This window comes from Podarcis raffonei, chromosome 3 (genome assembly GCF_027172205.1).
Source record: "Podarcis raffonei isolate rPodRaf1 chromosome 3, rPodRaf1.pri, whole genome shotgun sequence".
Taxonomy (NCBI): Eukaryota; Metazoa; Chordata; class Lepidosauria; order Squamata; family Lacertidae; genus Podarcis; species Podarcis raffonei.
This window is the reverse complement of record NC_070604.1, coordinates 121,698,581-121,726,570: the sequence shown is the minus strand read 5'-3', so window position 1 is coordinate 121,726,570 and position 27,990 is coordinate 121,698,581. Positions and strand designations below refer to the sequence as shown.

General features: G+C 48.6%; 2 protein-coding genes across 2 annotated transcripts in view; one reads left to right on the top strand and one right to left on the bottom strand.

Moving 5' to 3' along the window:
- CHRNA2 (cholinergic receptor nicotinic alpha 2 subunit) overlaps positions 1-24,040 on the bottom strand; it is a 33,958-nt gene extending 9,918 nt beyond the window's left edge. The window contains exons 1-4 of the mRNA XM_053383816.1: positions 23,414-24,040; positions 17,405-17,866; positions 3,779-3,930; positions 2,032-2,076 (exon numbers count right to left, since the gene is read on the bottom strand). Of these exons, the coding sequence (XP_053239791.1) occupies positions 2,032-2,076; positions 3,779-3,930; positions 17,405-17,444 (237 nt within the window). The 5' untranslated portion in view covers positions 17,445-17,866; positions 23,414-24,040. The remainder of the gene's footprint in view (positions 1-2,031; positions 2,077-3,778; positions 3,931-17,404; positions 17,867-23,413) is intronic.
- PTK2B (protein tyrosine kinase 2 beta) overlaps positions 1-27,990 on the top strand; it is a 358,085-nt gene that overhangs the window by 141,125 nt on the left and 188,970 nt on the right. The window lies entirely within an intron of this gene.

The following is a 27,990-nucleotide window of genomic DNA, read 5'->3' as shown; positions in this document are numbered from 1 at the left end:
GCATAATCCATCACCTTAATCTGCCATTCTTCTCTGATAGGGACTTTATCTTCTTTCCGTTTATTAACTTCCTTAGTTATTAAAAAATAAGTTAATTAACACTGTTTTAGTGGACTAAGGCTGCAAAGCCTAACTATGTCTACTCAGAACGTCCTGTTGAATTCAGTCTTGCAGCCTTAATGCCAACCTTCATAAGAGGGGCACAGGAGGGGGGATGATAATAATAATAATAATAATAATAATAATAATAATAATAATAATAATTTTTATTTATACCCTGCCCTCCCCAGCCAAGGCCGGGCTCAGGGCGGCTAACAAGCAATAATAAAAACAAGTTGAATGAATACAACTTAAAAACAAGATTAAAATACAACATTGAAACATTAAAATGCAGCCTCATCACAGGAGGAGAAAGGAAAAAGAAAGAGAGGGAGGGAATCAAATTGACTCCAAGCCAAAGGCCAGGCAGAACAATTCTGTCTTACAGGCCCTGTGGAAAGAAATCAGATCCCGCAGGGCCCTGGTCTCATGAGACAGAGCGTTCCACCAGGCGGGAGCCACCACTGAGAAGGCCCTGGCCCTGGTGGAGGCTAATCTGGCTTCCTTAGGGCCCAGGACCTCTAGGGTGTTGCTATTTATGCACCTTAAGATCCTCCATGGGGCATACCAGGAGAGGCGGTCCCATAGGTACAAGGGTCCTAGGCTGTGAAGGGCTTTAAAGGTCAAAACCAGCACCTTAAACCTGACCCTGTACTCCACCAGGAGCCAGTGCAGCTGGAAAAGCACTGGGTGAATATGTTCCCATGGCAGAGACCCCGTGAGGAGCCTTGCTGCAGCATTCTGCACCCGCTGGAGTTTCTGGGACAGCTTCAAGGGCAGCCCTGCGTAGAGCAAATTACAGTAGTGAAGCCTGGAGGTGACCGTCGCATGGATCACTGTGGCCAGGGCGGGGCGGGAAAGGTAAGGATAACAGCTGCTCAGCTTAAGACCCCCAGGCCAATAGTTTTCCATGGCTGGAAGCTTCAAGGCGTGGGGGTCTAGGGGACCATCTCTACAAGGCTGAAGTTAATCATAGAATTGTTGAACTGTAGAGCTCGCAGGGACAACAAGGGTCATTTAGTCCAGTCTCCTAGAATGCAGGGATCTCTTGCTCAATATGGGAATCAAACCCACAGCCCTGTGATTAAGAGTCTCATGCTTTACCTACAGGGCTTGCTTCCAGTTCCTTATCTGACACCAAGTTGCATTATGAGAGCCTTGAATACAACCTGGCAAAAAGTAAACCCTGTGTTGGGCTCAGTGTTAGAGTACAGTGTCCCAGTACGTCTCCGAGCACAATTCAAAGTGTTGGTGCTGACCTTGAAAGCCCTAAACGGTCTTGGTCCAGTATACCTGAAGGAGTGTCTCCACCCCCATCATTCAGCCTGGACACAGAGGTCCAGCTCCGAGGGCCTTCTGGTGGTTCCCTCCCTGCGAGAAGTGAGGTTACAGGGAACCAGGCAGAGGGCCTTCTCGGTGGTGGCACCCGCCCTGTGGAACGCCCTTCCACCAGATGTCAAGGAAATGAGCAGCTATCCTATCTTTAAAAGACATCTGAAGGCAGACCTGTTTAGGGAAGTTTTTAATATTTAATGCTGTATTGTTTTTAACACTTGATTGGGAGCTGCACGGAGTGGCTGGGGAGACTCAGCCAGATGGGCGGGGTATAAATAATAAATTATTATTATTATTATTATTATTATTATTATTATTATTATTATTACAATGGTACCTCTGGTTGCAAATGGGATCCGTTCCGGAGCCCTGTTCGCAACATGAGCAGAATGCAACCCGCATCTGCTTGTGCACAGGTTACAATTCACCGCTTCTGGGCATGCGTGTGACGTCATTTTGAACGTCTGTGCAAGCAGCGAAACCCAGAAGTAACCCGTTCCATTACTTCCGGGTCACCGTGGGACGTATCCTGAAAGAATGTAACCTGAACCGAACGTAACAAGAGTTATGACTGTTATGTCTCCCATCGCGCTTTACCTGCTTGAGCCAAACGTTTGTGGTCATCATCTGATTCTTCTCATCCTAGATTTGCAGACAATGAGAGAGAGAAAGAGAGAGAGATTGTTTGAAAGACACGCAAAGGTGCAAACAGAAGCTGTTGTCTCTATTTTGTGGATGGAATTACAGTGGTACCTTGGTTGTCAAACGCCTTGGTTTCCAAACACCGAAAACCCAGAAGTAAGTGTTCAGCTTTTCAAATGTTTTTTGGAAGCCGAACATCCGATACGGCTGTCGGCTATTGTTTCCGAGGCACCTGCCCCAATCAGAAACTGCGCCTTGGTTTTCGAACATTACGGCTTCCAGAACGGATTAAGTTTGGCACTTTTGTTTTTGCTATTTATTTTGCATTTTGGTTTTTGAGGCTTTTTTGGTTCATTTGTTTTTGTGACTGTGCGGAATCCAGTTCAGCTACTGATTGATTGATTGATTGTGTGACTGTGGAAATGGATAAACGCACCTCATCCAAACAATTACTATCATCAGTGCAGGTAAGGAAAAATAAAAATTTTTATTTTTATCATCCACAATACGGTCTTACTTATTTTATAGTACACTGCATTGATTATTGCTTTCATTTTATGGGTCAATAGATAATAAAATTCATGTTAAATTGCTGTTTGAGGGGTCGTTTTTAGAAGTCTGGAACGGATTAATCGGTTTTGCATTACTTTCTATGGGAAAGTGTGCCTTGGTTTTGGAACACTTTGGTTCTGGAATGGACTTCCGGAAGGGATTAAGTTTGAGAACCGAGGTACCACTGTAAATCACAAACCAGCCAATTCAGGCTGCCCCGTTGAAGTGGATTTGACACCTGTGCATCAAAGCCTGTTCCAAAAAAGGCAAAAATGCCTTTTCTGCAGCAAGGGAAATTATGGGGGAATGTGAGCCACATTATGTAACCTCCCCACAAAGAAATCCAGATGAATGTTAATTAAAGAGGTCATCTGGGACCAGAGTCCTCTGCTCTCACTGCATCCAGGCCTGAAAAGAGGGAGATTTGCTATTACAATGGTATGGGGACCCTATGCTCAGCCAAAGCTCAGTGGCAGAACAGGTGCTTTGGATGCAGAAGGAACCAGGTTCTGCCCTCAGGATCTGCAAGGAAGACTTGCAAAGACATGTCAGAACAAGTGGAAGACCAGTGATAGATAGATAATTAGATAGATAATTTATTACGGTCAAAGACCAGCTTGAAGACCAGTGAATATATAGTCGATACTAGAATAGAGGGGCCAAGGGTCTGAGTTAGTAGACGGCAACTCCCTATGTTTGTGTTCACACATGTACTCCTCTTAAACCAGAGTGAGGAGCTCTACGGCCTGCTTCTTGATATCTGAGAACAAGGTTATCACTTCAAACTGGCCTTGCTCTCCACCTGAAGGGCAATCTCTCTCTGTCTACTTCCTGTCAACTGCAGCCAGATGCAGTTTCGTCAATACATATCTATCCCAACACATAATGTTTTTATGCAGCAAAGTGCAGTCATCTAGGCGAAAAAAATAACACATACATCAGATTGGGCTGCATGCCACCACGGAGCCAGTTCAGAGTGAGGGTTTTCCCACCCTCACTCGGAATGGGTAGGTCTTTATTTTTCTCTCCCGCCCACACTCCATTTTCACATTGCCTTTTCCAATATAGGGGAAACATTTCTGTGCAGCTGCTTTTGTTTTTTTGCAAAGAGCAGCGAGATGAGTGAACAGACACTGCTCGGGACACATACCACGTCAATCAGCTGAGCAATGGACAGCCCAAACCTGACAATAACGACATCAGAGGTGTTGGGGACGGGACGGGACCACTTGTTGTATGCATTGAAAAGGTGTTTGAAGAGTCTCTCCTCCGCCTGGGTTTGCGTCCAGCCTTGGACTGAGGCTGAAATGGAAATCAAGATTGGGTTAAATTATGGAAAATGGACTTAAAATTTACAGATTGTTCCCCATTGAAGGAGAATTACATGAAGATGATGTACAGATGGTATACGACACCAGTGCAGTTAGGGAAAATGTACAAAACTAGTTCAAATATATGTTGGAAGTGTAAGGAAAAGGAGGGGACATTTTATCATATGTGGTGGGATTGTAACGTAATTTAAAAAATTTGGGAAATGATATACAACGAATTGAAGAAAATGTTCCATTTAACATTTGTTTAAAAACACGAGGCATTTTGGGGGGGGGGGATTGTAGGGAAAGACCTGCCAAAAAAGCTGAGAAACATCTTCAGGTATGCGACAACGGCCGCGAGAGTTCTGGTAGCACAAGAATGGAAGACTGAAGAAACCCCAACTAAAGACTCATGGCCAGAAAAATTGACGGACTATGCAGAACTGGCAAAACTGACATATAACCTATGGGACAAGGATAACTGTGACTTTAAGGATGAATGGGGACCCTTTGCAAAGTATCTGAAGACGCAACAAAGCGAACTGGACTCCTTGGCAGGTTTTGAATAAACATTCACAAACTTTTTATTGATAATAATCAGCTAAATAGTTTGAGGATATATACAACTTTGTAACATGCAGAAAGCAGCATTCTTAGAGAAACCAAAGACTGGAACTGAGGGAAGTCGGGGGGTGGGGTTTGTGGGGGGAAGGAAAAATGGGGGGGGACAAGGATGATATGTTTTTGGATAATATGTCTTGTTATAATTTTGAATAATAAAAAAAGTGAGTGAGCACCACAAAAAAAGAAAAAAAAGAAATGGAAATCAAATGTTATGAGTTGACAAGAACCAGCCTTGAATGCTGAGAATCATTGACGGTCAGTTATTAAATGCCCCCAGATATTAACTGCATGTCAACAGTTAAGGACAGACATCAAAGCTCGACTATAACCTAGCTCAAAGCTATATAACCTAACAAAGCTCAACTATAACCCAGAATTAATGCCCCACCTTTCAAAGCACTTCACACACATTTCATCTCAAAAACCTCTACAGAAACCCTGTAAATGTAAGCTGGCATTATTATCCCCATATTGCAGATGTGAAGACTGAGGCTAAGAGAAAGGGTCAGGAAAAGAGAGCATGTGTTGCCTAAGATCAGTTAGTGAGCTTATTTCTGTGGCAAGAGTCAAACTGGGGTCTCTCCAGGCTCCTGCAGGACAGTCTTGACTACTGCACATAGAAGAAGAGTTTTGATTTGATATCCCGCTTTATCACTACCCTAAGGAGTCTCAGAGCGGCTCACAATCTCCTTTCCCTTCCTCCCCCACAACAAACACTCTGTGAGGTGAGTGGGGCTGAGAGGCTTCAAAGAAGTGTGACTAGCCCAAGGTCACCCAGCAGCTGCATGTGGAGGAGCGGAGATGCGAACCCGGTTCACCAGATTACGAGTGCACCACTCTTAACCACTACACCACACTGGGCTCTCCAGTACTGAAAGTCTGGCAGATACCCAGGGAATGCCCAAAGCACAGGAAAGTTGTGAGAATTTATGGCGATGCAGGAACCTGGGAAGTCAACTGGCAGGCTCTGGGAGAATCCTGCTGCATGGAGCCTAGAGATGGCCAAATTGCCTGGCAATGCGAGATGAAATAAGACATGCTCGCGGGAGCATCAGACTAATGCGCCTAAAGCAGAGGCAGCCAGAGGCCAACTCCACAATAGAAACCCCCTGGGGAACAGAAGTCCCCGGCCAAAGTTCAACTAGCCTCTTTAGCTAATGAGGTTTACCTTCTTCCCACTCTTCAAGGCCATAAGCTTTATGGGCCTTTGCTTATTCCTGCTTTTCACTGCAGGAGAAACTTCTTCTGGGGTGCAGAATATTAGAATTCCTGCTCCGTGATTGCAGTCATGGGATTGTTGTCTATCACATGACAGTGTATGTTTTGACTCCACAGAGTGGAAAGTGACGGAGACAGGATGTTTGTGTTACAGTGGTACCTCGGGTTAAGTATTTAATTCATTCCAGAGGTCCGTTCTTAACCTGAAACTGTTCTTAACCTGAAGCACCACTTTAGCTCATGGGGCCTCCTGCTGCCACCAGAGCACGATTTCTGTTCTCATCCTGAAGCAAAGTTCTTAACCCGAGGTACTATTTCTGGGTTAGCAGAGTCTGTAACCTGAAGCGTCTGTAACCTGAAGTGTCTGTAACCCCAGGTACCACTGTACTGTGTTCTGTGAAGTGGGACTATTGTCCTTTGTCCTTTATCTCTTTGCTGTCTGATGCTGGAGAGAGAGGGAGCCATGTTGCAGTGCTCTCTGTGTGTTTATATGTAAATAAAGTAGATTAGCCAAAATGCTGAGTTGCTGAGGTCTGTTACACAAGCTGCGAAGACTCTGCAGATCCCTAAGTGTGCCGGTGTCTGTTGGCATCGGTCGCTGTGATATTCAGGCTGAAGAAAGCTTTTGAAGCTCCCGAATGAAAGACCAGGAGGGAGGGAACATGCCAGTCGGGCAAGTGTCTCTGCCATGGTCCTACTCGAGTGTAGGCCGAGCTCTTGACACAGAATGCCAATGTCATGGACTGGCAGAGGAATGGTGGGAGGAACCAGTTGGGGAACAAAAGGGGGAAAGGCTCAGAGCTTGGGGCAATGATCAGCGGTCAGAGGGAGAAGACTGAGAAGAGATGTCGGAAGCTGAAGGGGTAAGAGGGCTTGGTGAGCTGGGAGCGTCTGTGCCAGAGAGAAATCAAGAACCAGAAGCTGAAGCAGGACAGTGGGAGGAGGGAAGCCAAAAGGCAGAGGTGAATCAGGCTAGTGAAGAGGCATGGGGGTCTCCTCTTCCTGCTGTGACAAGCTCCCCTTCCTCCTGTCTCCCAGAACCAGAAGAGGGGTGAAAAGACCAGAGCATAGGCACGCGGCACGCAGGCACAGTCTCCGATTTCCTGCAAGAAGCCCTGGAGAGGACACAACTTTGACGGCGGTGGGGAGGCCGGGACTTTTAGTCTTGGCAACTGATTTCATGGAATAAGATCTACAGGGCCTGAGCTGCTGAGCTCATTGGGTCTGGAGCTCCGTCTCGTCTGTGAAGCTCTTGTTTCCCTAATAGTTAACTATAGCTTTGAACTGTGTGACTTACTGACACTGGCTTGACTTGTGACAGCCAAGGTCGTTGTAAGATTAATGGGACCCTCTCTCCCTTTTCAGCCAAGGGGTTAGGAGCCTGTTCAAAGTGTCGGTGCTGACCTTGAAAGCCCTAAACGGCCTCGGTCCAGTATACCTGAAGGAGCGTCTCCACCCCCATCATTCAGCCCGGACACTGAGGTCCAGCGCCAAGGGCTTTCTGGTGGTTCCCTCACTGCAAGAAGCCAAGTTACAGGGAACCAGGCAGAGGGCCTTCTCGGTGGTGGCACCCGCCCTGTGGAACACCCTCCCTTCAGATGTGAAGGAAATAAGCAGCTATCCTATCTTCAAAAGACATCTGAAGGCAGCCCTGTTTAGGGAAGTTTTTAATGTTTAATGCTGTATTGTGTTTTTAATATTCGGCTGGGTGCTGCCCAGAGTGGCTGGGGAAACTCAGCCAGATGGGCGAGGTATAAATAAGAAATTGTTGTTGTTGTTGTTGTTGTTGTTGTTGTTGTTGTTGTTATTCACTAGGTAGAGCACCCAGCACTGGACCAGATCCTCATGTCTGGGTCAGGCCAAGTCCTTCTTAACTGTGAGAAAAAAATGCTAGTCTAGGTGGGCCATTGACCTAATTTAGCAGGCTCTTCTTATGACTGAGATGATGGCTCAGATTTGTGTGATTTTATTTGCTGATTCCCACCTCATTGTTACCCGTCCCTCCCCTAACCTTCACACCTCTCTGTGATTTTTCACCCCCTCCCTTGATTGTCCCTGCCTCTCCTCCTCCTTGTTGCCTCCTTGCCTGCTCACTCCCATTGTCCTCGCTTGGACTGTATTCTCCTTGGGGCAGGGACCTGTCTGCCCCTTGCTTGTCATGCGGCTGACGCCCTCCATGCACTTGTCAGGTGCGATACGCATAAATCATCCTCCTCTCTGTTGATTTGGACTGTTTTACAAATCCGATTTCCTTCCATTCAAACTCTCCCTCACTTCTTCAAGATGGGGCAGAAACTGGCTTCGACTAAGAAAAGGGGCAAAATACTGCAGAATAAACAATTCATCCCACACACAAAAGGGGCCAAGGGGTGGAATATTTCGCAAAATAAACAGGCAGTTCCCATCCATTCAGCCCCTCACAGCCATGCTAGACTACACTGACGGATTGATGGCCTTAAGGACTCAAAATGAACCATTGGTGAGGCCATCTTCATTTCTTTTCATTAGCGCTGCTTGACGAGCAAATTTGGCATGTAAACAGACGTGGCACTTCATCTCCGTGAGTGCATCTGTCTTCGGGAGCAGGGAGTGGGGTGTCAGGAGAGAAAGATGGTTCAACCTTGGCTGCCAGAAATGTCCCAAGAGTGGTGGTCTTGCCAGCCACCGTTCTCAGATCCAGTGCCGGATTTACGTCGAAGCTAAACAAGCTATGGCTTAGGGCCCCACTCTCTTGGGGGCCCCCAAAAAATTTAAAGGGGGGGAAAACTCTGGATGTACATTTCTAAAATATAAGATAAAAAACAAATAAATAAAATCTACGTACAGCAACAGTGTTTTGTGTTGTGTAGTCTCCTATGATGTAAGTCCTGGGCCCCGCCTGCTAGCCTGCTCCCTAAAATATCACTGGTTTGCTCATTTCTGTATATAGGGTGCCTACATTCTGTTATGTGCAAATGGCTTTACATACCTATTAGGTCCATAAATTACCATATAGCATATAAGGTAAAGGTACCCCTGACCATTAGGTCCAGTCGCGGATGACTCTGGGGTTGCGTGTTCATCTCGCTCTATAGGCCGAGGGAGCCGGTGTTTGTCCGCAGACAGCTTCCAGGTCATGTGGCCAGCATGACTAAGCCGCTTCTGACGAACCAGAGCAGCGCACGGAAATGCCGTTTACCTTCCCGCCGGAGCGGTACCTATTTATCTACTTGCACTTTGACATGCTTTCGAACTGCTAGGTGGGCAGGAGCTAGGACCGAGCAACGGGAGCTCACTCCATCACGGGGATTCGAACCACTGACCTTTTGATCGTCAAGCCCTAGGCTCTGTGGTTAGGCTACAGCGCCAGCCACGTCCCACATATAGCATATATTCAACACAAAGAAACAGCAACAATTTGTTGCTGATGAAGGACAGCTGGACATATAAAGGGTCCCATTACCTTCAGTAGCTTAGGACCTCATCAAACCTAAATCCGACTCTGCTCAGATCTCATGAGAGTAACATAAGAGCCTGCTCACTCTTCTTTTGTTTTGTTTTGTTTTATTATTGCTCTTATCTTTTTTCCTCTTAACACACACACACACACACACACACACACAAGGCCCAGCAACTCCAACCTCCTGTCCTCACAGTGCCCAACCAGATGTTCAAATGGGAAGCCCATGAGCAGGAGCTGAGCCCAAGAGCAAGACTCTCCCTTCCTGCTGTTTCCAGCAACTGGTATTCAGAAGCATTGCTTGCCCTTGAATGCTTCCCTTGACCTAAAGAAAACTCAAACTCTCAATAAAGCAACATAAACTACAAAAACAATGATGCAGGTAGAATGCCAGTGGGGCTGCAAGGGCTTTCGAGTGTTTCTCACTGCCTATCACACATGTGGCTTGTTTTGTATAATTGTTTAATTCACACTGAAATGGGAATGCCTGTGTATTGCTGGAAAATCCACTGGAGTATCCTAAGTGGTCTCCGAACTCCTTGGTGGGTTGATAATTAACTATTGTTGTTTTCTGCTAGCTAACACATGAAGAAATGGAGGCAGTGAGAGATTTTACTTTCTTGGGCTCCATGATCACTGCAGATGGTGACAGCAGTCATGAAATTAAAAGACACCTGCTTCTTGGGAGAAAAGCAATGACAAACCTAGACAGCATCCTAAAAAGCAGAGACATCACCTCCGTATAGTTAAAGCCATGGTTTTCCCAGTAGTGATGTATGGAAGTGAGAGCTGGACCATAAAGAAGGCTGATCGCCGAAGAATTGCTGCTTTTGTATTCTGGTGCAGGAGGAGACTCTTGAGAGTCCCATGGACTGCAAGAAGATCCAACCTCTCCATTCTGAAGGAAATCAGCCCTGAGTGCTCACTGGAAGGACAGATCCTGAAGCTGAGGCTCCAAGACTTTGGCCACCTCATGAGAAGACTCCCTGGAAAAGACCCTGATGTTGGGAAAGATGGAGGGCCCAAGGAGAAGGGGACAACAGAGGACGAGATGGTTGGACAGTGTTCTCGAAGTCACCAGCATGAGTTTGACCAAACTGCGGGAGGCAGTGGAAGACAGAAGTGCCTGGCGTGCTGTGGTCCAGGGTGTCACGAAGAGTCGGACACGACTAAACAACTAAACAACAAAAACAACCAACTGTCACAGAAAGAACTTCCATGCTGTCTACTTGCACCCAAATAGTGTTTGGCAACGGAGCTGCTTTTTCATTTTATGTTACACATCTAGCTGCAGTTCACTAGGTGTGGAATCAAGATGAGCACATGCAAGTGTGGCCCAATTTGACATTTCCAAAAAAACACCCCAAACTGCAACTTCTGGTGCTGTGAAGCTGCAAGTTCTATCCCCTCCCTGCTTCTCTTTCTTATATCCTAATTTGACTCCTAATGTACGTGCTCCTCTAATTTGCGTTGCGGTTTCTGTTGCCCCGCAGTGTATCAAAATTGCACTGCCAATCTTTCTCCGGACTCAAAAGCAGCAATCTTTAATTAAGGCTGCAGACTTTTTGTAACGTTAGCTCAGGCAGACTTTCATCACGCCGACTCGGAAGCCCAGATTTGGCACGGAGCCTTCAAGATTGACGTGAAGTCATAAGATTCTGCAAAGTTTCTCTTATTAACCGCTCCCAGCGTCGGAGGCGAGAATTATGGAGTCGTCAAGAACGTGACGTGAATCCGGAGAAAAGGAAGGGCGAAGGAGGTTGATTCCTCTCGCGGTGTCTTTCCAAATCAGGCGGTGATCCTGTCAGAGCGCTTCCAAACACCAAAGGCTGTTGACTAGGAAAGCGCATCTCCTCAGAGCGAGCGATTCTCCCGTCATGTCACAGCCAAAACCATCCCTGGCATTGATGGCTTCCAATGTTCCTTAGGCTTTGTCAAGAGTCATCTGCAGCAGGAAGTATCATCAAGGTAAAAGCTAGTTGTGTGCGCTCTGATGTGCCACTGCAGCTAAGTACACTCAACTCTCACTTCTAACATAACGTACATTGGCTTTCCGAGCACAATTCAAAGTGTTGGTGCTGACCTTTAAAGCCCTAAACGGCCTCAGCCCAGTATACCTGAAGGAGCGTCTCCATCCCCATCGTCCAGCCCCCATCCCCACTGAGGTCCAACGCCGAGGGCCTTCTGGCAGTTCCCTCACTGCGAGAAACCAAGTTACAGGGAACCAGGCAGAGGGCCTTCTTGGTGGTGGCGCCTGCCCTTTAGATGCTCTCTCAGCAGATGTCAAGGCAATAAACAACTACAGTGGTACCTCGCAAGACGAATGCCTCGGAAGACGAAAAATAATAATAATAATAATAATAATAATAATTTATTATTTATACCCCGCCCATCTGGCTGGGCCTCCCCAGCCACTCTGGGCGGCTTCCATAAAAACCAAAAATACAGTAAAATATCACACGTTAAAAACTTCCCTGAACAGGGCTGCCTTAAGATGTCTTCTGAATGTCAGGTAGTTGTTTATCTCTTTGACATCTGCTGGAAGGGCGTTCCACAGGGCGGGCGCCACTACCGAGAAGGCCCTCTGCCTGGTTCCCTGTAGCTTTGCTTCTCGCAATGAGGGAACCGCCAGAAGGCCCTCGGCACTGGACCTCAGTGTCCGGGCAGAATGATGGGGGTGGAGACGCTCCTTCAGGTATACTGGACCGAGGCCGTTTAGGGCTTTAAAGGTCAGCACCAACACTTTGAATTGTGCTCGGAAACGTACTGGGAGCCAATGTAGGTCTTTCAAGACCGGTGTTATATGGTCTCGGCGGCCGCCCCCAGTCACCAGTCTAGCTGCTGCATTCTGGATTAGTTGTAGTTTCCGAGTCACCTTCAAAGGTAGCCCCACGTAGAGCGCATTGCAGTAGTCCAAGCGGGAGATAACCAGAGCATGCACCACTCTGGCGAGACAGTCCGCAGGCAGATAGGGTCTCAGCCTACGTACCAGATGGAGCTGGTAAACAGCTGCCCTGGACACAGATTTAACCTGTGCCTCCATGGACAGCTGTGAGTCCAAAATGACTCCCAGGCTGCGCACCTGGTCCTTCAGGGGCACAGTTACCCCATTCAGGACCAGGGAATCCTCCACACCTGCCCGCCTCCTGTCCCCCAAAAACAGTACTTCTGTCTTGTCAGGATTCAACCTCAATCTGTTAGCTGCCATCCATCCTCCAACCGCCTCCAGACACTCACACAGGACCTTCACCGCCCTCACTGGTTCTGATTTAAAAGAGAGGTAGAGCTGGGTATCATCCGCATACTGATGAACACCCAGCCCAAACCTCCTGATGATCTCTCCCAGCGGCTGCATATAAATGTTGAAAAGCATGGGGGAGAGGACAGAACCCTGAGGCACCCCACAAGTGAGAGCCCAGGGGTCTGAACACTCATCCCCCACCACCACTTTCTGAACACGGCCCAGGAGGAAGGAGCGGAACCACTGTATGACAGTGCCCCCAGCTCCCAGCCCCTCAAGACGGTCCAGAAGGATGTTATGGTCGATGGTATCAAAAGCCACTGAGAGATCCAGCAGAACTAGGAAACAGCTCTCACCTTTGTCCCTAGCCCGCCGGAGATCATCAACCAGTGCGACCAAGGCAGTTTCAGTCCCATGGTGAGGCCTGAATCCCGACTGGAAGGGATCCAAATGGTCCGCTTCTTCCAGGCGTGCCTGGAGTTGTTCGGCAACCGCTCGCTCAATCACCTTGCCCAAGAATGGAAGATTTGAGACTGGGCGATAGTTGGCCATCGTGGCCGCATCTAAAGATGGTTTTTTAAGAAGCGGTTTAATAACCGTCTCTTTCAGCGGGTCTGGGAAGGCTCCCTCACGGAGGGAAGCATTCACCACCCCACGAAGCCCATCGCCCAGTCCTTCCCGGCTAGCTTTTATAAGCCAGGATGGGCAAGGATCCAGGAGACAGGTGGTTGGTTTCACTCGTCCAAGCAGCCTGTCCACATCCTCGGAGGTAACAATTTGGAATTGATCCCACTCAACTTGACTAGACAGAACTCTAGCACTCTCCCGCCCCGGCCCTGCTCCCACGGTGGAGTCTACTTCTTCCCGAATCTGAGCGATTTTATTTGCAAAAAACTTTGCAAAATCATTGCAGGAGAACATGTGGCCCGTACTGGGCCCCGATGTTGCAGGTGGTTCCGCTAAATTGTGAACCACCTGAAAAAGTCTCCTGCTGCTGTTTTCTGCAGATGCAATAGAAAAACTCGCAAGACGAAAGAGTTTTTTGTTTTTTGAGTTGCTTCGCAAGACGATTTTCCCTATGGGCTTGCTTCGCAAGACGAAAACATCTTGTGAGTTTGTTTCCTTTTTCTTAAAACTGCTTGAAGAGGTGCAGTTGCGACTGACCGTGCTTCGCAAGACGAAAAACATCGCAAGACGAAAAGACTCGCGGAACGAATTAATTTCGTCTTGCGAGGCACCACTGTATTTTACTTTTAAAAGACAACTGAAGGCGGCCCTGTTTTGGGAAGCTTTTAATGTTTGATGCATTACTGTATTTTAATATTTTTTTGGAAGCCGCCCAGAGTGGCTGGGGAAACCCAGCCAGATGGGCAGGGCATAAATAAATTATTATTATTATTATTATTATTATTATTATTATTGATTTGCCTTGGGTGTCTAGCTAAGCACCATGATTAGTATAACCAAAGACATTTCTCTGTGTCATGCAACACCCCCTCACTTAGCTGCTAGATAGGAGAACATGAGCCAGAGTTTGGGGATGTGAGATGAGTTGGAAGTTGAAGACACAGAGACCTGCTTGCTTAGTGCTGAATCCAAAGCTGAGACTGATGGAGAAGCAATATCTGTTGGGATGCTGGGAGCCCCTCCATCCTATGCTCAGGTTGTATATCTGGGTAAGTAAAAATGCTGCATCATAAAGGCACCGCAGTCTCCACTGACCTTTATTCCAAGGAAACTGAACCCTGGAGTCTCTCGCCCCTTGGAGACTGGGATGGAGTGAAAAATAACAAAAACATTGATAACTTCCTTGAGCATTCTAGTGCAATTTCATTGCCCTTAAAAGTGGGTATGCAATGGCTGAGCACCTTCATAAAGCCAGAGGCTTGTGCACAATGTTAGACATTCTGAGAAAGCCACTTCCGCCTGCAGAGGAGGTAGGGTTGGGGGTGTCACAGCCCCACCACACACGTGGTGGCTGGAGCCCAGCCCTCACGCGATTGGGGGAATCCCCAGCCGCATCACCCCCTGGCCAGCCAATCAGCTGGCTCTGGGGGCGTGGCCTGCCCTATTTAAGGACACGGCCGGGGATCTCCCTCTTTGCCACCTACCAGCTTTTCCTGCTTTCCCCACCCTCCCACCCTATAAGGTTTTCGTTCCTTGACCTTGCTATGGACCTTGGTTGGTCGCCGTTGAGGGGACTGGTAGGAATTTTCCCACTTGGCAATTTGGCACCAGCCACTTGGTTTTTGCCTACCTCGTAGCAAATTGTCACAACTTCCTTGGTATTGGCGGTTAGGCATTGGTATTGCTCTGTAGATGGAAGAGGGGAGGAAGCGCCATCACCTGCCCCACATATTGAAGGGTAGTCCAGTAAAGGCTTCCGGGGGGCGTGGCCCTGTCTGAAGCCTAGGGAGGTGAGGGCCTAAGGCACGTCCCCTATCTGTGACCCCGGGGGAGTTCCTAGTTGATGTGCATCAGCAGGACTCCCCCTGCTGGTGGTTAACCCTTACTGGACTTCTAGCGGATGGGCTGAAGTCTGATATAGTCGGTTAGGACCAATGCCTAAGCCAATACCGCTCATCACCTGTAACCAATAAAGTTGTGGCCTTTTTTAGCCCATTGACCTTAATAATTGTGTCATGTGTCTTTATTTTCACTGGGGGGGGGCGGGAACTCGCCACACAAATGAATTAAGCTTTGCAAGAGCTGAGCAACTGGCTCAAGCCCAGTGCAAGGACGAGGAGTCATGTCTGTCTGCAAGGCTGATGGGCACGTGGTGAATCTGGAGATGAGATCTAGGACATCTGCCTGACCAGTTGCATAACAGAGCACAGGTGGCAGCAAAGAAGCATGCGAAACAATTTGCACCTGTGAAGCCACAACGTGAGAAAATTCCCAGAAGGAGTGCGAAAACGACTTCTTCCAGGCTTTTCATGATTAAGCTATATTTAGAGTTTTTCATTTATTTATTTATTTATTTATTTATTTATTTATTTATTTATTTAAAAACCATTTCTTTCCCACCATATTAATAAAGAAAAATCAAAGAGGTATATACTGTAAAACAGATTCAGGGGACAGGCTAATCAAAAACTGAACAGCTGCAAAGGCCTGCCAGCTCAAAGAGCATTGCTTGTTCCTGATTGTGCTTTTCAAAAGTCCATGTAACTGAATTGTCCCTTGTTCTCAATGGTCTTAATTTTATTATATTCCGCAGTGCACACTCATCAGAGCCCTGCCACTCCTGACACCACCTCTTGAATAGACAGCCATTTCTCTGCAAATTCTGAGATGGAGAAGAACAGGGACCATTGTGGAGAGAGGAATCAGTTGTTGCCTCTTGCAGCCTTTCTACTCCCGGAGAACCTCAAACAACTTCCTTTAGCCCTAAACTCCCAGCATCAAAGAGGGTTGGAGGATGGATGGGGGCTAACAGATTGAGGTTGAATCCTGACAAGAAAGGAGTACTGTTCTTGGGGGGAAAGGAGCGGGCAGGTGTGGAGGACTCCGTGGTCCTGAATGGGGCAACTGTGCCCCTGAAGGACCAGGTGTGCAGCCTGGGAGTCATTCTGGACTCACAGCTGTCCATGAAGGGGCAGGTCAATTCTGTATCCAGGGCAGCTGTTTATCAGTTCCATCTGGTACGCAGGCTGAGACCCTATCTGCCTGCGGACTGTCTTGCCAGAGTGGTGCATGCTACAACTAATCCAGAATGCAGCAGCTAGACTGATGTCTGAGGGCAGCCGCCAAGACCATATAACACCGGTCTTGAAAGACCTACATTTGCTCCCAGTACGTTTCCGAGCACAATTCAAAATGTTGGTGTTGACCTTGAAAGCCCTAAATGGCCTCAGGGAGTATACCTGAAGGAGCGTCTCCACCCCCATCATTCTGACGGTTCCCTCACTGCGAGAAGCAAAGCTACAGGGAACCAGGCAGAGGGCCTTCTCGGTGGTGGCGCCCGCCCTGTGGAACGCCCTCCCACCTGATGTCAAAGAGATAAACAACGACCTGACATTTAGAAGACATCTGAAGGCAGCCCTGTTCAGAGAAGTTTTTAATGTGCGATATTTTGATGTATTTTTAATCCTTGTTGGAAGCTGCCCAGAGTGGCTGGGGAAACCCAGCCAGATGGGCGGGATAGAAATAACAAATTATTATTATTATTATTATTATTATTATTATTATTATTATTATTATTATTCCCTTCTGCCCAAACTGACATCTAAACAAAAGAGTGACCCACACAGTGAATTCCACAAATTAATTGTCCATTGTCCAGCCTGAATCTACATGGAGCCCAGAGACTGTCCACAAATCATAAATTATTATTATTATTATTATTATTATTATTATTATTATTAAAGACAGCAGGTTCAAAAGGCACTTGCAGCTCATGCACCCAACTGCACAAAGAACTTCAAAAGTCAGCCCAAAAGGTGACCACTTTGGACTTCTATGGGCCTGTCCACTCAGCAACAGGAACAAGTTTTAGACAGTGATGCCACAGACACATGTCGACCCTGTTTCCTTTGGAGCACATCCTGTTTTCAGAATGGCTTTCCCCAGGTCAGTGGTTCTCAAATGCTGTTCTGTGGACCCCATGGGGTCTGCGCAACCCACCCAGGGGGTCCGTGGCACCATTCACATAACAAAAACTACCATAGAGATATCATAATTTTTCAAAAATGGGGAGGGCCAATGGCTTGGCTTTTGAAAAACAGGAGGTCCTCAGTACTTAGGTAATTGGGAACAGCTGTCCTAGAAGAAGAAAAACACACACACCCCTCTGAGATATAAAAGGAGACATTAAGGCTTCTTTTTCATCCTGTCTTCCATCATTTGCAGAATCACCCTAATTACATTAATGAGGTACTTGGATTCAAGGGAAGAAAGAGGTAAGTAAGTTGAGACTCAGGCAAAAGGCTTCTCTCCTACCTGCCAAGAATACAAGGAAACAGCACGCGATGGGTATCATCTTGGCGACTGGGAATCCACCCGTAAGCTGATCCCCTGCTGAAATTCTTTTCCCACAGACAGAATGTGCTGAGTGCCCCTTTTCATCGGCAGAGTCTGGCAACCTGGGGGTGGCGAGCAACCCCCAGTTTACCCTTTACGCTGCGGGCAACCATCTTCCTTGTCAGGAAAAACACACAGCTGAGCATTAAAGAAGCATCGCTTGGGGGACCATCCTGGGCCAGCGATGGACTGGCCTTGCCTCTGGAGGAGCTGTCCGTGGTCCTGAAGTTTCTGCACTAACGGGACCCCTTCCGGGATGTCCCAAACAGCCTCCTTCTTGGTCACATGCGATGGGAAGCCAGGAAGATGCTTGATTGAAGCCTCCAAGCGGGTCCCCGGAGCTACTCCACCGGGAAGGATTTTGCACGGAAGAATGGGTCCCTACAGGAGAAAGCAAGGAGAATATTGTGAGATGGCATCCCGGAAAGAGTGGTGGTCAAGTGGCCTGAATCTGAGGTTCCAGGAGGGAATATCAGGTGGTTCTTAGAGGAGGGGAAGAGAAGCATGTTAGCACCTGCCCTCTGTAAGCAATATGCACATAAATACATGTATATATACATAAAGGGAAAGGGAAAGGGAACCCTGACCATTAGGTCCAGTTGTGGCTGACTCTGGGGTTGCGGTGCTCATCTCACTTTACTGGCCGAGGGAGCTGGCATACAGCTTCTGGGTCATGTGGCCAGCATGACTAAGCCGCTTCTGGAGAACCAGAGCAGTGCACAGAAACACTGTTTACCTTCCCGCTTACCTTACCTATTGATCTACTTGCACTTTGACGTGCTTTCGAACTGCTAGGTTGGCAGGAGCAGGGACTGAGCAACGGGAGCTCACCCCGTCGTGGGGATTCAAACCGCCGACCTTCTGATCGGCAAGTCCTAGGCTCTGTGGTTTAACCCACAGCGCCACCCAGGTCCCAGGACCTGGGAGAGCCAGGTCCAAATTCCCCACTCAGTGACCTTGGGCCAGTTGCAATCTCTCAGTCGAACCTACCTTACAGGGTTGTTGTTGTGAGGATTAAACAGGGAGGGGAGGAGAACCATGCTCATCACCTCAAGCTCCTTGGAAGAAAAGGGTGGCGTATTAATAGATCGAAAAAGAGAGTGTGGTTCTGGGACACATATGAACCCCAGGAAAATGCTTCTTGGTTTTGAAATGAGCTCAGCTCACTGGGTGAAAGCACCAGCTCTCCCAGGCCAGGAGTTGCAGCCAGGAGATCTTGCTATCCACTCCCTTTGAAGCTGGAGGATTTGATGGACGTCTGGGAGAGGAGGCCAAAGGAAGGAACACGATTTGCATGCAGGTCTGAGCGCTTTCAAGTCTATAAATCCTTCGCTATTGGAAACTTAGCTGCTCATCAGACGCCCGGACAGGGAAGACGCTGTATATTTCGTCTTGGCACGCCCAGCCCCTCTTGGCTGGCTTTGCTCAATTTAAAATATCAGGTTGCTCGTTGTAGGCAGAGGGCCCAATCCCAGCACACAGCTGGTTTGCGCAAGACCTTGTGCAGAGATTACGCAGGCAAACTTTGAGGCTGACTCCCACAGATCTTCAGGCGAGACAGGTCTCAGTCACCTTCTGGTGATCAGAACTGTGCACGTAAAATAAAATAAGGTGAGCCTGCTAGATCAGGCAAACGGTCCATCTGATTCAATCCTGTTCTCAAACCAGAAGCTCCAATGGGGAACCCACAAGCAGGACCCAAGCACTCTGTCCTCCTTCCAGAAACTGGCATTCAGAAACTATTAAGGCAGTGCATAGACCAGCCTTTCTCAACCTGTGGGTCCCCAGATGTTTTGGGACTACAACTCCCATCACCCCTAGCTAGCAAGGCTAGAGCTCGGGGATGATGGGAATTGTAGTCCAACAGCATCTGGGGACCCACAGGTTGAGAACCACTGGCATAGACTCTCCTCCATGACTCTGAATCTCAGGGTCGTAGGTTTGAGCCCTGTGTTAGGCGCACACTTTTGGGTCCCCCAGTGGGTCAGTGCACCTGGCTGTTAACCAGAAGGTTGGCGGTTCAAGCCCAGCCAGGGAAGGTTGTGGGCAGGATTCTTGCATGGCAGGGGGTTGGACTAGATGACCCTCGGGGTCCCTTCAACTCTACAATTCTATGATTCTATAAGGCCATCTAACTTGCCAGAGCAAGCTCTGTTTTTAACTATGTGCTGTGTAAAGAAATGCTTTCTGTTCTCTGTCCTTTCAACATTCAGCTTCATTGAATGTCCACGAGAGGTAGAGAAACTTCTCCAGTTTCTCCTTGCTGTGCCCAATTTTATAAACTTCTATCATGTTGCCTCTTCCTTGCCTTTTGTCTAAACTGCAGCCTTCCTTCATCACCCCATCCCCTTGATAATTTGAGATGCCTGTTTCCAACTCTACAATATCCTTGTTGACGCTTCCACAGGACAGATGGTGCTTTCAGGTGTGGATCAGGCTGACTGTCTAGCCCATCTTCCATGTTTCAGACTGCAGCTCCCATCAGCCACAGCCACGGCTGGCACATGAGCAAAGGCCTCTCTAGCCCAAGTTCTAGAGGTTTGTATAGTTAAAGCTATGGTTTTCCCAGTAGTGATGTATGGAAGTGAGAGCTGATCGCCGAAGAATTGACGCTTTTGAATTCTGGTGCTGGAGGAGACTCTTGAGAGTCCCATGGACTGCAAGAAGATCCAACCTATCCATTCTGAAGGAAATCAGCCCTGAGTGCTCACTGGAAGGACAGATCCTGAAGCTGAGGCTCCAAGACTTTGGCCACCTCATGAGAAGAGAAGACTCCCTGGAAAAGACCCTGATGTTGGAAAAGATGGAGGGCACAAGGAGAAGGGGACGACAGAGGACGAGATGGTGGGACAGTGTTCTCGAAGCTACCAGCATGAGTTTGACCAAACTGCGGGAGGCAGTGGAAGACAGGAGGGCCTGGCGTGCTCTGGTCCAGGGGGTCACGAAGAGTCGGACACGACTAAACGACTAAACAACAACAACAACAACAGCCCAAGCACTTAGAGGGGAACTGCTCTTGCAGACCAGAATCCTGTGGCCTGGTCTGGCCCTCAATACCAAGGGGTTGGGGGTCTCGCATGGGTTGCACGATCCTCAGCAAGAAGCAGATATTTGCAAACGATTCCTTCACAAATGCCTCTGCCTCTGCCTAAATACCTCCTCTCTCTGCCACCCCCTCTTCAAAAAGATGCTTGTTCGGATTTCATTTTAATTGGGCATTTAAAAGCGCAACTAAACCCCAATGTTCTTGGCTGCCACTGAGCTGCTTAAACAGTCAACAGCAGGAGAAACGGCGGAGGCAAGATTTGTGGCTGCGCCTGGAAAACCACCGAAAGGCTCCCAGCTGCAGGATGGAAAGATGGGCGTAATCTCGGCATACGGAGAGCTCTGGGCAACCACCAAACTCTGCCAGCTTGTGCCACATTTTGTGCCAAGGGTGGGGAATGTGGCACGAGGTCAAAGGGCAAAGTAAAGGTAAAGGTAAAGGGACCCCTGACCATTAGGTCCAGTCGTGGCCGACTTTGGGGTTGTGGCATTCATCTCGCTTTACTGGCCGAGGGAGCTGGCGTACAGCTTCCAGGTCATGTGGCCAGCATGACTAAGCTGCTTCTGGTGAACCACAGCAGTGCACAGAAACGCCGTTTACCTTCCTGCCGGAGTGGTACCTATTTATCTACTTGCACTTTGAGGTGCTTTCGAACTTCTAGGTTGGCAGGAGCTGGGACCGAGCAATAGGAGCTCACCCCATTGAGGGGATTCGAACCGCCGACCTTCTGATCAGCAAGTCCTAGGCTCTGTGGTTTAACCCACAGCGCCACCCGCATTGGGCAAAGTGTAGATGATCAAATCAGTTCTAGTCTCTTCTTTTTCCAGTCTCAAGTTCAGCTCTCCACCTCAGATGGAAATATTATTTTTTTAAGTCCTCGTGAAAATATGCCAGCATTTTAGTGCATACACATCCGACCTTTTCCTCCAAAGACTTCAAGGTGGCATTCTTAGTTTTCTCCCTTATTTAATCTCCCACAACGACCCTGTGAGGTAGGATAGGCTGAGAGGCAGTCGCACCCAAGGAGTTTTGTGGCTGTGGGTATTTTTAACCCTGGTTTCCTAAGTCCCAGGTCACTTCATAGCTCTCCATCTTATTCCACTTTCTGGAAGGAGGATGTTGAAGTGAATAAGATGGATATGGGGGGCGCTAATCTTTTCCTGTGGATATTGAGCCACAGACCCACCACTGAGCACGAATCACAGGGAAGTCCCCAAGCTCAGGGTCAATCCCCAGCACTCCCAGTTAGAGGAGAGTAAGGTAGCCAGGGTTGCCAGCCACTAGCCACAACGGCTATGCCATGCCTCTACAGTCAGAGGCAGTAAACTTTCTGAATATCGGTTGCTTGAAACTGCAGGATCCTGTTTGTGGGACCTCCCTTTGTAGCAGCTGAACACTGGCCTGGATGGGGCCCCTTTGGCCTGATCCTGCAAGCACTTCTTAAGTTCTTGTGTCCAGGGAGCCACTATCAGTCGGAGTAAACAGCACCCGTCTTGGGTGGAGAAACAGACAGGCCCCTTCCGATATATTTCCACTGACAAACACACGTCTTTCCAAGCCCATCACATGGAGGCTGGGCCCTCCCCCACTTTACTTAACTGATTAATTTCATGCAGATCCCCCTCATAAATCAAGGTCTTAACAGTGAGCAATGCACAGGACTGCACCCTCCTTTCGGAAGTTTTGCAAATCAGCCACAGGGTTGCACAGGCTGTAGGCTTTGCTGATCTTCCCCAGCGTTGTTTGTCCTGCTAGGAGTTAATGTTGGAGAACCGCTGGGGTTTTTTTTCCTAAGGAATTGCCTACAGCTTCCCACCCGCTAACTCTCAACTAGCTCTGTGAAAGGCGCAAGCACATGCAAGCACACACACACACACACACAACTGCTTTTTCTCCAGTGCAGGAGAAAAACATTGCAGTTTCGAAGCCAGGGAAAGGCGGTTTGCAAGCAAACTGAAGCCCAGTCTGGGTGCTCCGTATCATAATGACGCTTGGTCTGCATTTCAATCCTTCAGAGCTTCATGTGCCTTCGTGAGCCCCGTACAACGACCCTGCAAAGTAGGCTGGGATGGTTATTCCCCACAGTGCAAATGAAGGAACACTGGCTTAGTTTGGCTCACTTACAGCACAGCACCTTATAGTTCTACTCAGAAGTAAGTCTCTCGCTCAGTTCAGTGAGTCCCTGGTAAATGGGTGCAGGATAGTTGCCTAAGTGAGTTTGCAGCTCAAGCTAAGTTCATCCTTTCAGCTGTTACATTAGACTGGCTCTCAGAAATTAAAAACATCCTAAGTTTGCCTTGTATCCTAAGGTCTGGAAAGGGACATTGCCATCCAGGGTTGCCATCCCAGTGATTCCTCTCCCCCCCCCCCCGATAATCCCAGTCTTCCATGTACTTGGAGCATAGGAATTGAAGTAATTAAATCTTAGCTAAGAAATAAATCCTGCATTTTTTAAGAATGCAGGAGGGGGACCCACAAAAAGCAACCCCACTCTAGCACAGTTCCCATTCGTTGCAAAGGAGAACTCCCCGGTGGATCATGCCCAGAGGAGACCGTAGCTTTGCATGCAGAAGCTCTCAGGTTCAACCTCCAAGTAGGGCTGGGAACCGCCCGTGCATGAAACCCTGAAGAACCGCTGCTGCCGGCCAGTGCAGACACCACTAGGCTAGATCAAGAAGTGGTCTAAGACAGCTCCCTACGTTGCCAAAACTTTGCTTCTCTCTTCGGCTGTTGCACGGACCAACTTTGTCACGGGAGGAGAGCGACACGAGCAGCGGTTACAGAAGGGGTGAGTGGGGTGGGGGAAGAGGGCAGATCTGACGGTCAAGCGCTGCGCTCCCTTCCACCGTCTGCTCCGTTGCAAAGAAAAAAGCATCACTCACCTGTCGGGAGGAGAGCTCCTGCGCAATTCCTGGCCAGCCGGACCCTCTAAGGCTCGGAGCGCAACCTTCCCGGCTTCTTTCAGGGGCTACTCCTCTAAGCTCAAACCGCACAGCCAAACAGTTCGGCCAAGGCGGCCGGCATGAGCTCGGAAGGAGGGAAAAAACGTGCGCTCACAATGACACCCACATCTCTCTTTGCGCTGCTGCTGGGCGGCTGCTGCTGCACCTGGCTACCAGTTTCCCCTTAAGTTGCCGAGAAGAGCATCCTCGTTTCTCTGCCCTGCAAAGCGAAGCGGTTCCCGGGATGCTCCTCCCGCGGTGGTCCTGATGCAGAGAGCCTGCCTCCTTGCAAGCGGGGTGGAAAAGAGCGAGCTGTTGCAAAGGTTCCCACTCCGGGTGTGACGACAGAGGCTGGGAGAGGGAGCGGAGCGGAGGCTCTGGGCTGTGTCCTCCCCTTTTGGGGGACAAGGAGGAAGGGAGGAGGGTCTGGGGTCTTAGCCGCCCCAGGAACCGGAGAGAGGGGAGGCGTTGCACACTGCTCGGGGGCTCCTGCAGACCCACAACAGCCCGGGCTGCTTCGCTTTCTCCCTAAGCCTTTTTTTGCTGCAAGCGTTTCTGGAGGCAAGGGCTATGCATCTGTTCGGAACGGGGTTTGTTTTGAGCGAAGGGAGGGGAGGCTGGGAGAGATCCGGCGTGGAATCCGAAATCAGCAGCACCCATGGGGGCAGGACACGCTTTGGGGTGGACGCACAGGCTCCACGAACCAGGAGGGACCCGCTTACCCCATCTGGAAGTCAGTGGGGTTCACCCCCCCCCCCAGTCTAGCATTGCTGGAAAGGACCACTGTTCCTATTGGGCTGGTTTGATGGGTAGCTTGAGTCGAAATTTGGTTTGATAGGTATCTTTGAGCTAGCATTGCACGGCGGTTAAGAGCGTCGGGCTAGGACCAGGGAGAGACCCGGGTTCGAAACCCCACTCGATTTCTTGCGGGGTGACATCGTGCGGGCAGCCACTGCCTCTCTCATACTAACAAGGTTGCGGTGGGGATTATATGAGCAGTGAGGATAAAACCCACGTATGCCACTTTGAGCTTGAAGAGAAAGGTGTGCTGGAAATGCAATTTATGGGCACTGAAAGGCTGACAGATAGATATTGGAGATGCATCGCTGGCTCGTTCACAGTGTGCCTGGCTTAGAGAGCGGCCTACCTCACAGGCTCGTCTTGAGGATACAGTGGTACCTCGGGTTACATACGCTTCAGGTTACAGATGCTTCAGGTTACAGACTCCGCTAATCCAGAAATATTATCTCGGGTTAATGTTATGTACTGAAGTTCTCACCCTGGGCCAGCAGGGGGATACTGTAGATAGTTTTCACTCAGGTCCACATATGCAAATAAGGGATCGAAAGTGATGTTCAGTGATTGGATAGTTACAGAAAGTTGTTACAGTTACGTTGTACTGGAGCTCTATATAAGCAGGCTGGCTGAACCCTTCAGTTCAGTTCTGTTCTGACCTGTGAATAAACAAGAGCTGTTTGGAGAATCACTGTGTCGTCTGATATGTTCACCCACAGCTTAACAGTTAAGAACTTTGCTTCAGGATGAGAACAGAAATCGTGCGGCGGCAGCGGGAGGCCGCATTAGCTAAAGCGGTGCTTCAGGTTAAGAACAGTTTCAGCTTAAGAACGGACCTCTGGAACGAATTAAGTACTTAACCCCGAGGTACCACTGTAATTGCAAATAACTGCATAGTGCACCTCGGGGGTGACCCATTCCAGCCAAGCATATCAGCAACTGCTGAGCACAATTTCAACCACCATTCTGGCATTTACTCCATGTGTTTGGTCTGCGTAAAAGTTACGGCATTCGGTAATCTATTGGTCACCTTTTAAAAGAAGAAAACTTCCAAAAAATGCAAAACCGGTGTGTGTGTCTTGCTGATGTCACAAGGGCCAGCCGATCAGAGCCACGCACCGTCGGCTTTCGCTTCAAATGTTCCAAGTGTAAATCTAGCAAGATTTTTTTATAACAAACCCCAGCAACAACCTGTTCTCAGTTTTGCAATACCTGACGGCCCATTTGCAATATTCAGTGCCCCATTTAGAAGCACCCTTGGACTTGGTTGAAGGTGGGGGGGTGGTCCAAAGGCTTCATGGAAAAGGTAGGAGCTTTTGAGTTTTTGGAGCGAGATTTATAGAGACGTTTCTCTCCATTTAGAGCCCAGCTCAGGACGGCTTAACAACACTGCACAATCACAATGCCTTGACCATTAAGTTGCTGTGTTCACCCTCAGATCACCATTGCAAGGTGGACCAATTAGTATTTTATTTTTTTTCCCCCAGCAGGAGGTTGACAGAGAGTGACGCCTGGGACTGTAAGTGGCAGAAGTAGAAGTGGGTCCCATCTCTCTGGGGTTTCCGACCGAAATATAATTCTTAGTTTCCATGCAACTGTTGTGGGGTAGCCCTTAATGGATCGTGGCCAGATAGCCAGGTTGCTTTGCTTGCTTTCATTAATATTACAGTGCTGAGCTGATTTAAAAGATTTAACCAGGCAGGCAAGGTGAGACAGGTATGGCGCGTGAGCACTGCTAGATGCAACACTTTGGAGTTATTTTTCGGCAAAAGCCTTTAGTAGGAACAAAATGTGCCGCCAGGGGGCACTGCAGTCAACCAAACACCTCCCCTACCAGATATTGATTCATCTTTATCATTCTGCTCAAGCACAGAGAGAGGATGTAGGAAGGAAGGATGGTCTGCCGAGTCCCTGGGGAATTAATTGGTGGGGGGGGGTGTTTCAGAGCACCCAGCCTCCCTTAAATTGATTTTCAGAAGTGTGAAAGGAGAGCTTGGAATTCGCGCGAGGGATCCAGGCAGCTTTGAGAAAAGGATATAAGCGGAGAATTCAAAGGAGCTTTGAAATACCCCTGTACACAAGATGCCAGTATTTTGGCTGACACCAGCTTCCCCACAGGAGCAGCAGCGCAAATATTGATTAATTTGCTGCAATTCTGTTCCACCTTTTCCTCCCCAAGGTGCTCAAGGTGGCGTATGTGGCTCATCCCCCGCTCCTCGTCAAACAACAACCCTGTGAGGAAGGCAGTGACCAGCCCCCGAGGTCACCCAGGGAACTTCATGATGGCCAAGTAGGGATTCAAACCCTGCTCTCCCGGCTCCTAGTCGGATGCTCTTGTGAGATGTGAACAACACAAGAGCAGTCAAGTACAACATTTCTAGAGTGAACATGTTTACACATGGGGAGGAATGTTTGTCCAGCCAGCAGGTAAACTTCCTGTTTCCTTCTGGGCTGGGACAGACTTCCTCTGCATGGGACTAGAGGTGTGCGTGGCCTCATCTGTGCAGGTAACAACAAAAGCACAGGGCAGGGCAGCCGCCATCTCTCTCTCTCTCTTTGACTACATGCATCGAAGAAGCAACATCTGCTTCCAGCCAAGAGAGGACAAAGGGACTGTCTCCTTATGAGATAGTTTCCAGGTGTATGTTACTTTTCTAAGCTAAGCCTGCCTTCTGGGATCCGATTGTGAACAGAATGTGAGTGAGTAAACTCTTTTTATACTTTTATAGAAGACTGTGTCATGTCTTATCTTTTATGAGGGAATAAGGGGGAAATACCAGAACAGTTATTATAGAGGCTTTAGCGAGCCTGAGCAAACGCATCCGCTGTGAGTTTAAAAAGGGTAATGTTACTTTGCTAACATTACCCTTTTGTTAACATTACCCAACTTCTTAACACAAGTTGGAAAGGCTATAATCAGACAATATATCCTCTCCCGCATCCCTGAACATTCCCACAGCTATGACTGCTGCACCACACAGCCAGGCAGCCTTCATGGGGTTATGCTTGAAGCTGTGTGTTGGATGGGGCACCATGAGCCCCGTCTTAGGTGGGCAGAGGTGGTGAGGCAATCACAGCTGCCCAAGTCCCTTCTGACTTACCCCGAGTCGGGGCAGTGCCGTGGAGTGGTTAGAGTATCAAACTGGGACCTGGGAGACCTGGGTTCAGGTCCTCGCTCAGTCACAAAGATCACTGTCAGTCACTGCCTCGCGGCCTAGCCTCCCTTGCAAAGTTGTTCTGAGGCTAAAGCAGGGAGGTAGAGAATTATGTACATTGCCAGGAGCGTCTGGGAGGAGAGGATGAATATAAATGCAACAATAGCAACCAGAGGGTTGGGCTAGATGACCCGTGGGGTCCCTTCCAACCATACCGTTTTATGATTCATGCATAACACGTTGGTGCACATGACTCAGTTTTACCCCCACTGGCTGGCAGATGCTGTCCATGGTTTTTGAAAGGAAGAGCCCTACCTGAAGATGCTGCGTATTATATATAAGTTGCATGTAAGTTACGCTGACATTCTTAGAATCATAGAGCTGGAAGGGACTCCAGCGGTCATCTAGTCCAACCCCCTGCGATGCAGGAATCACAGGTATGATTTATGTAAGTAACAGAATTCTGCCACAGGAGGCAGGGAGGTGAATAGCATCACTTTTGGGAGAAGAGGAAATGCAGTAGAATGGAAACAGTGCTGTGTGAGACAGTTGTGGGCTGGATTGGAA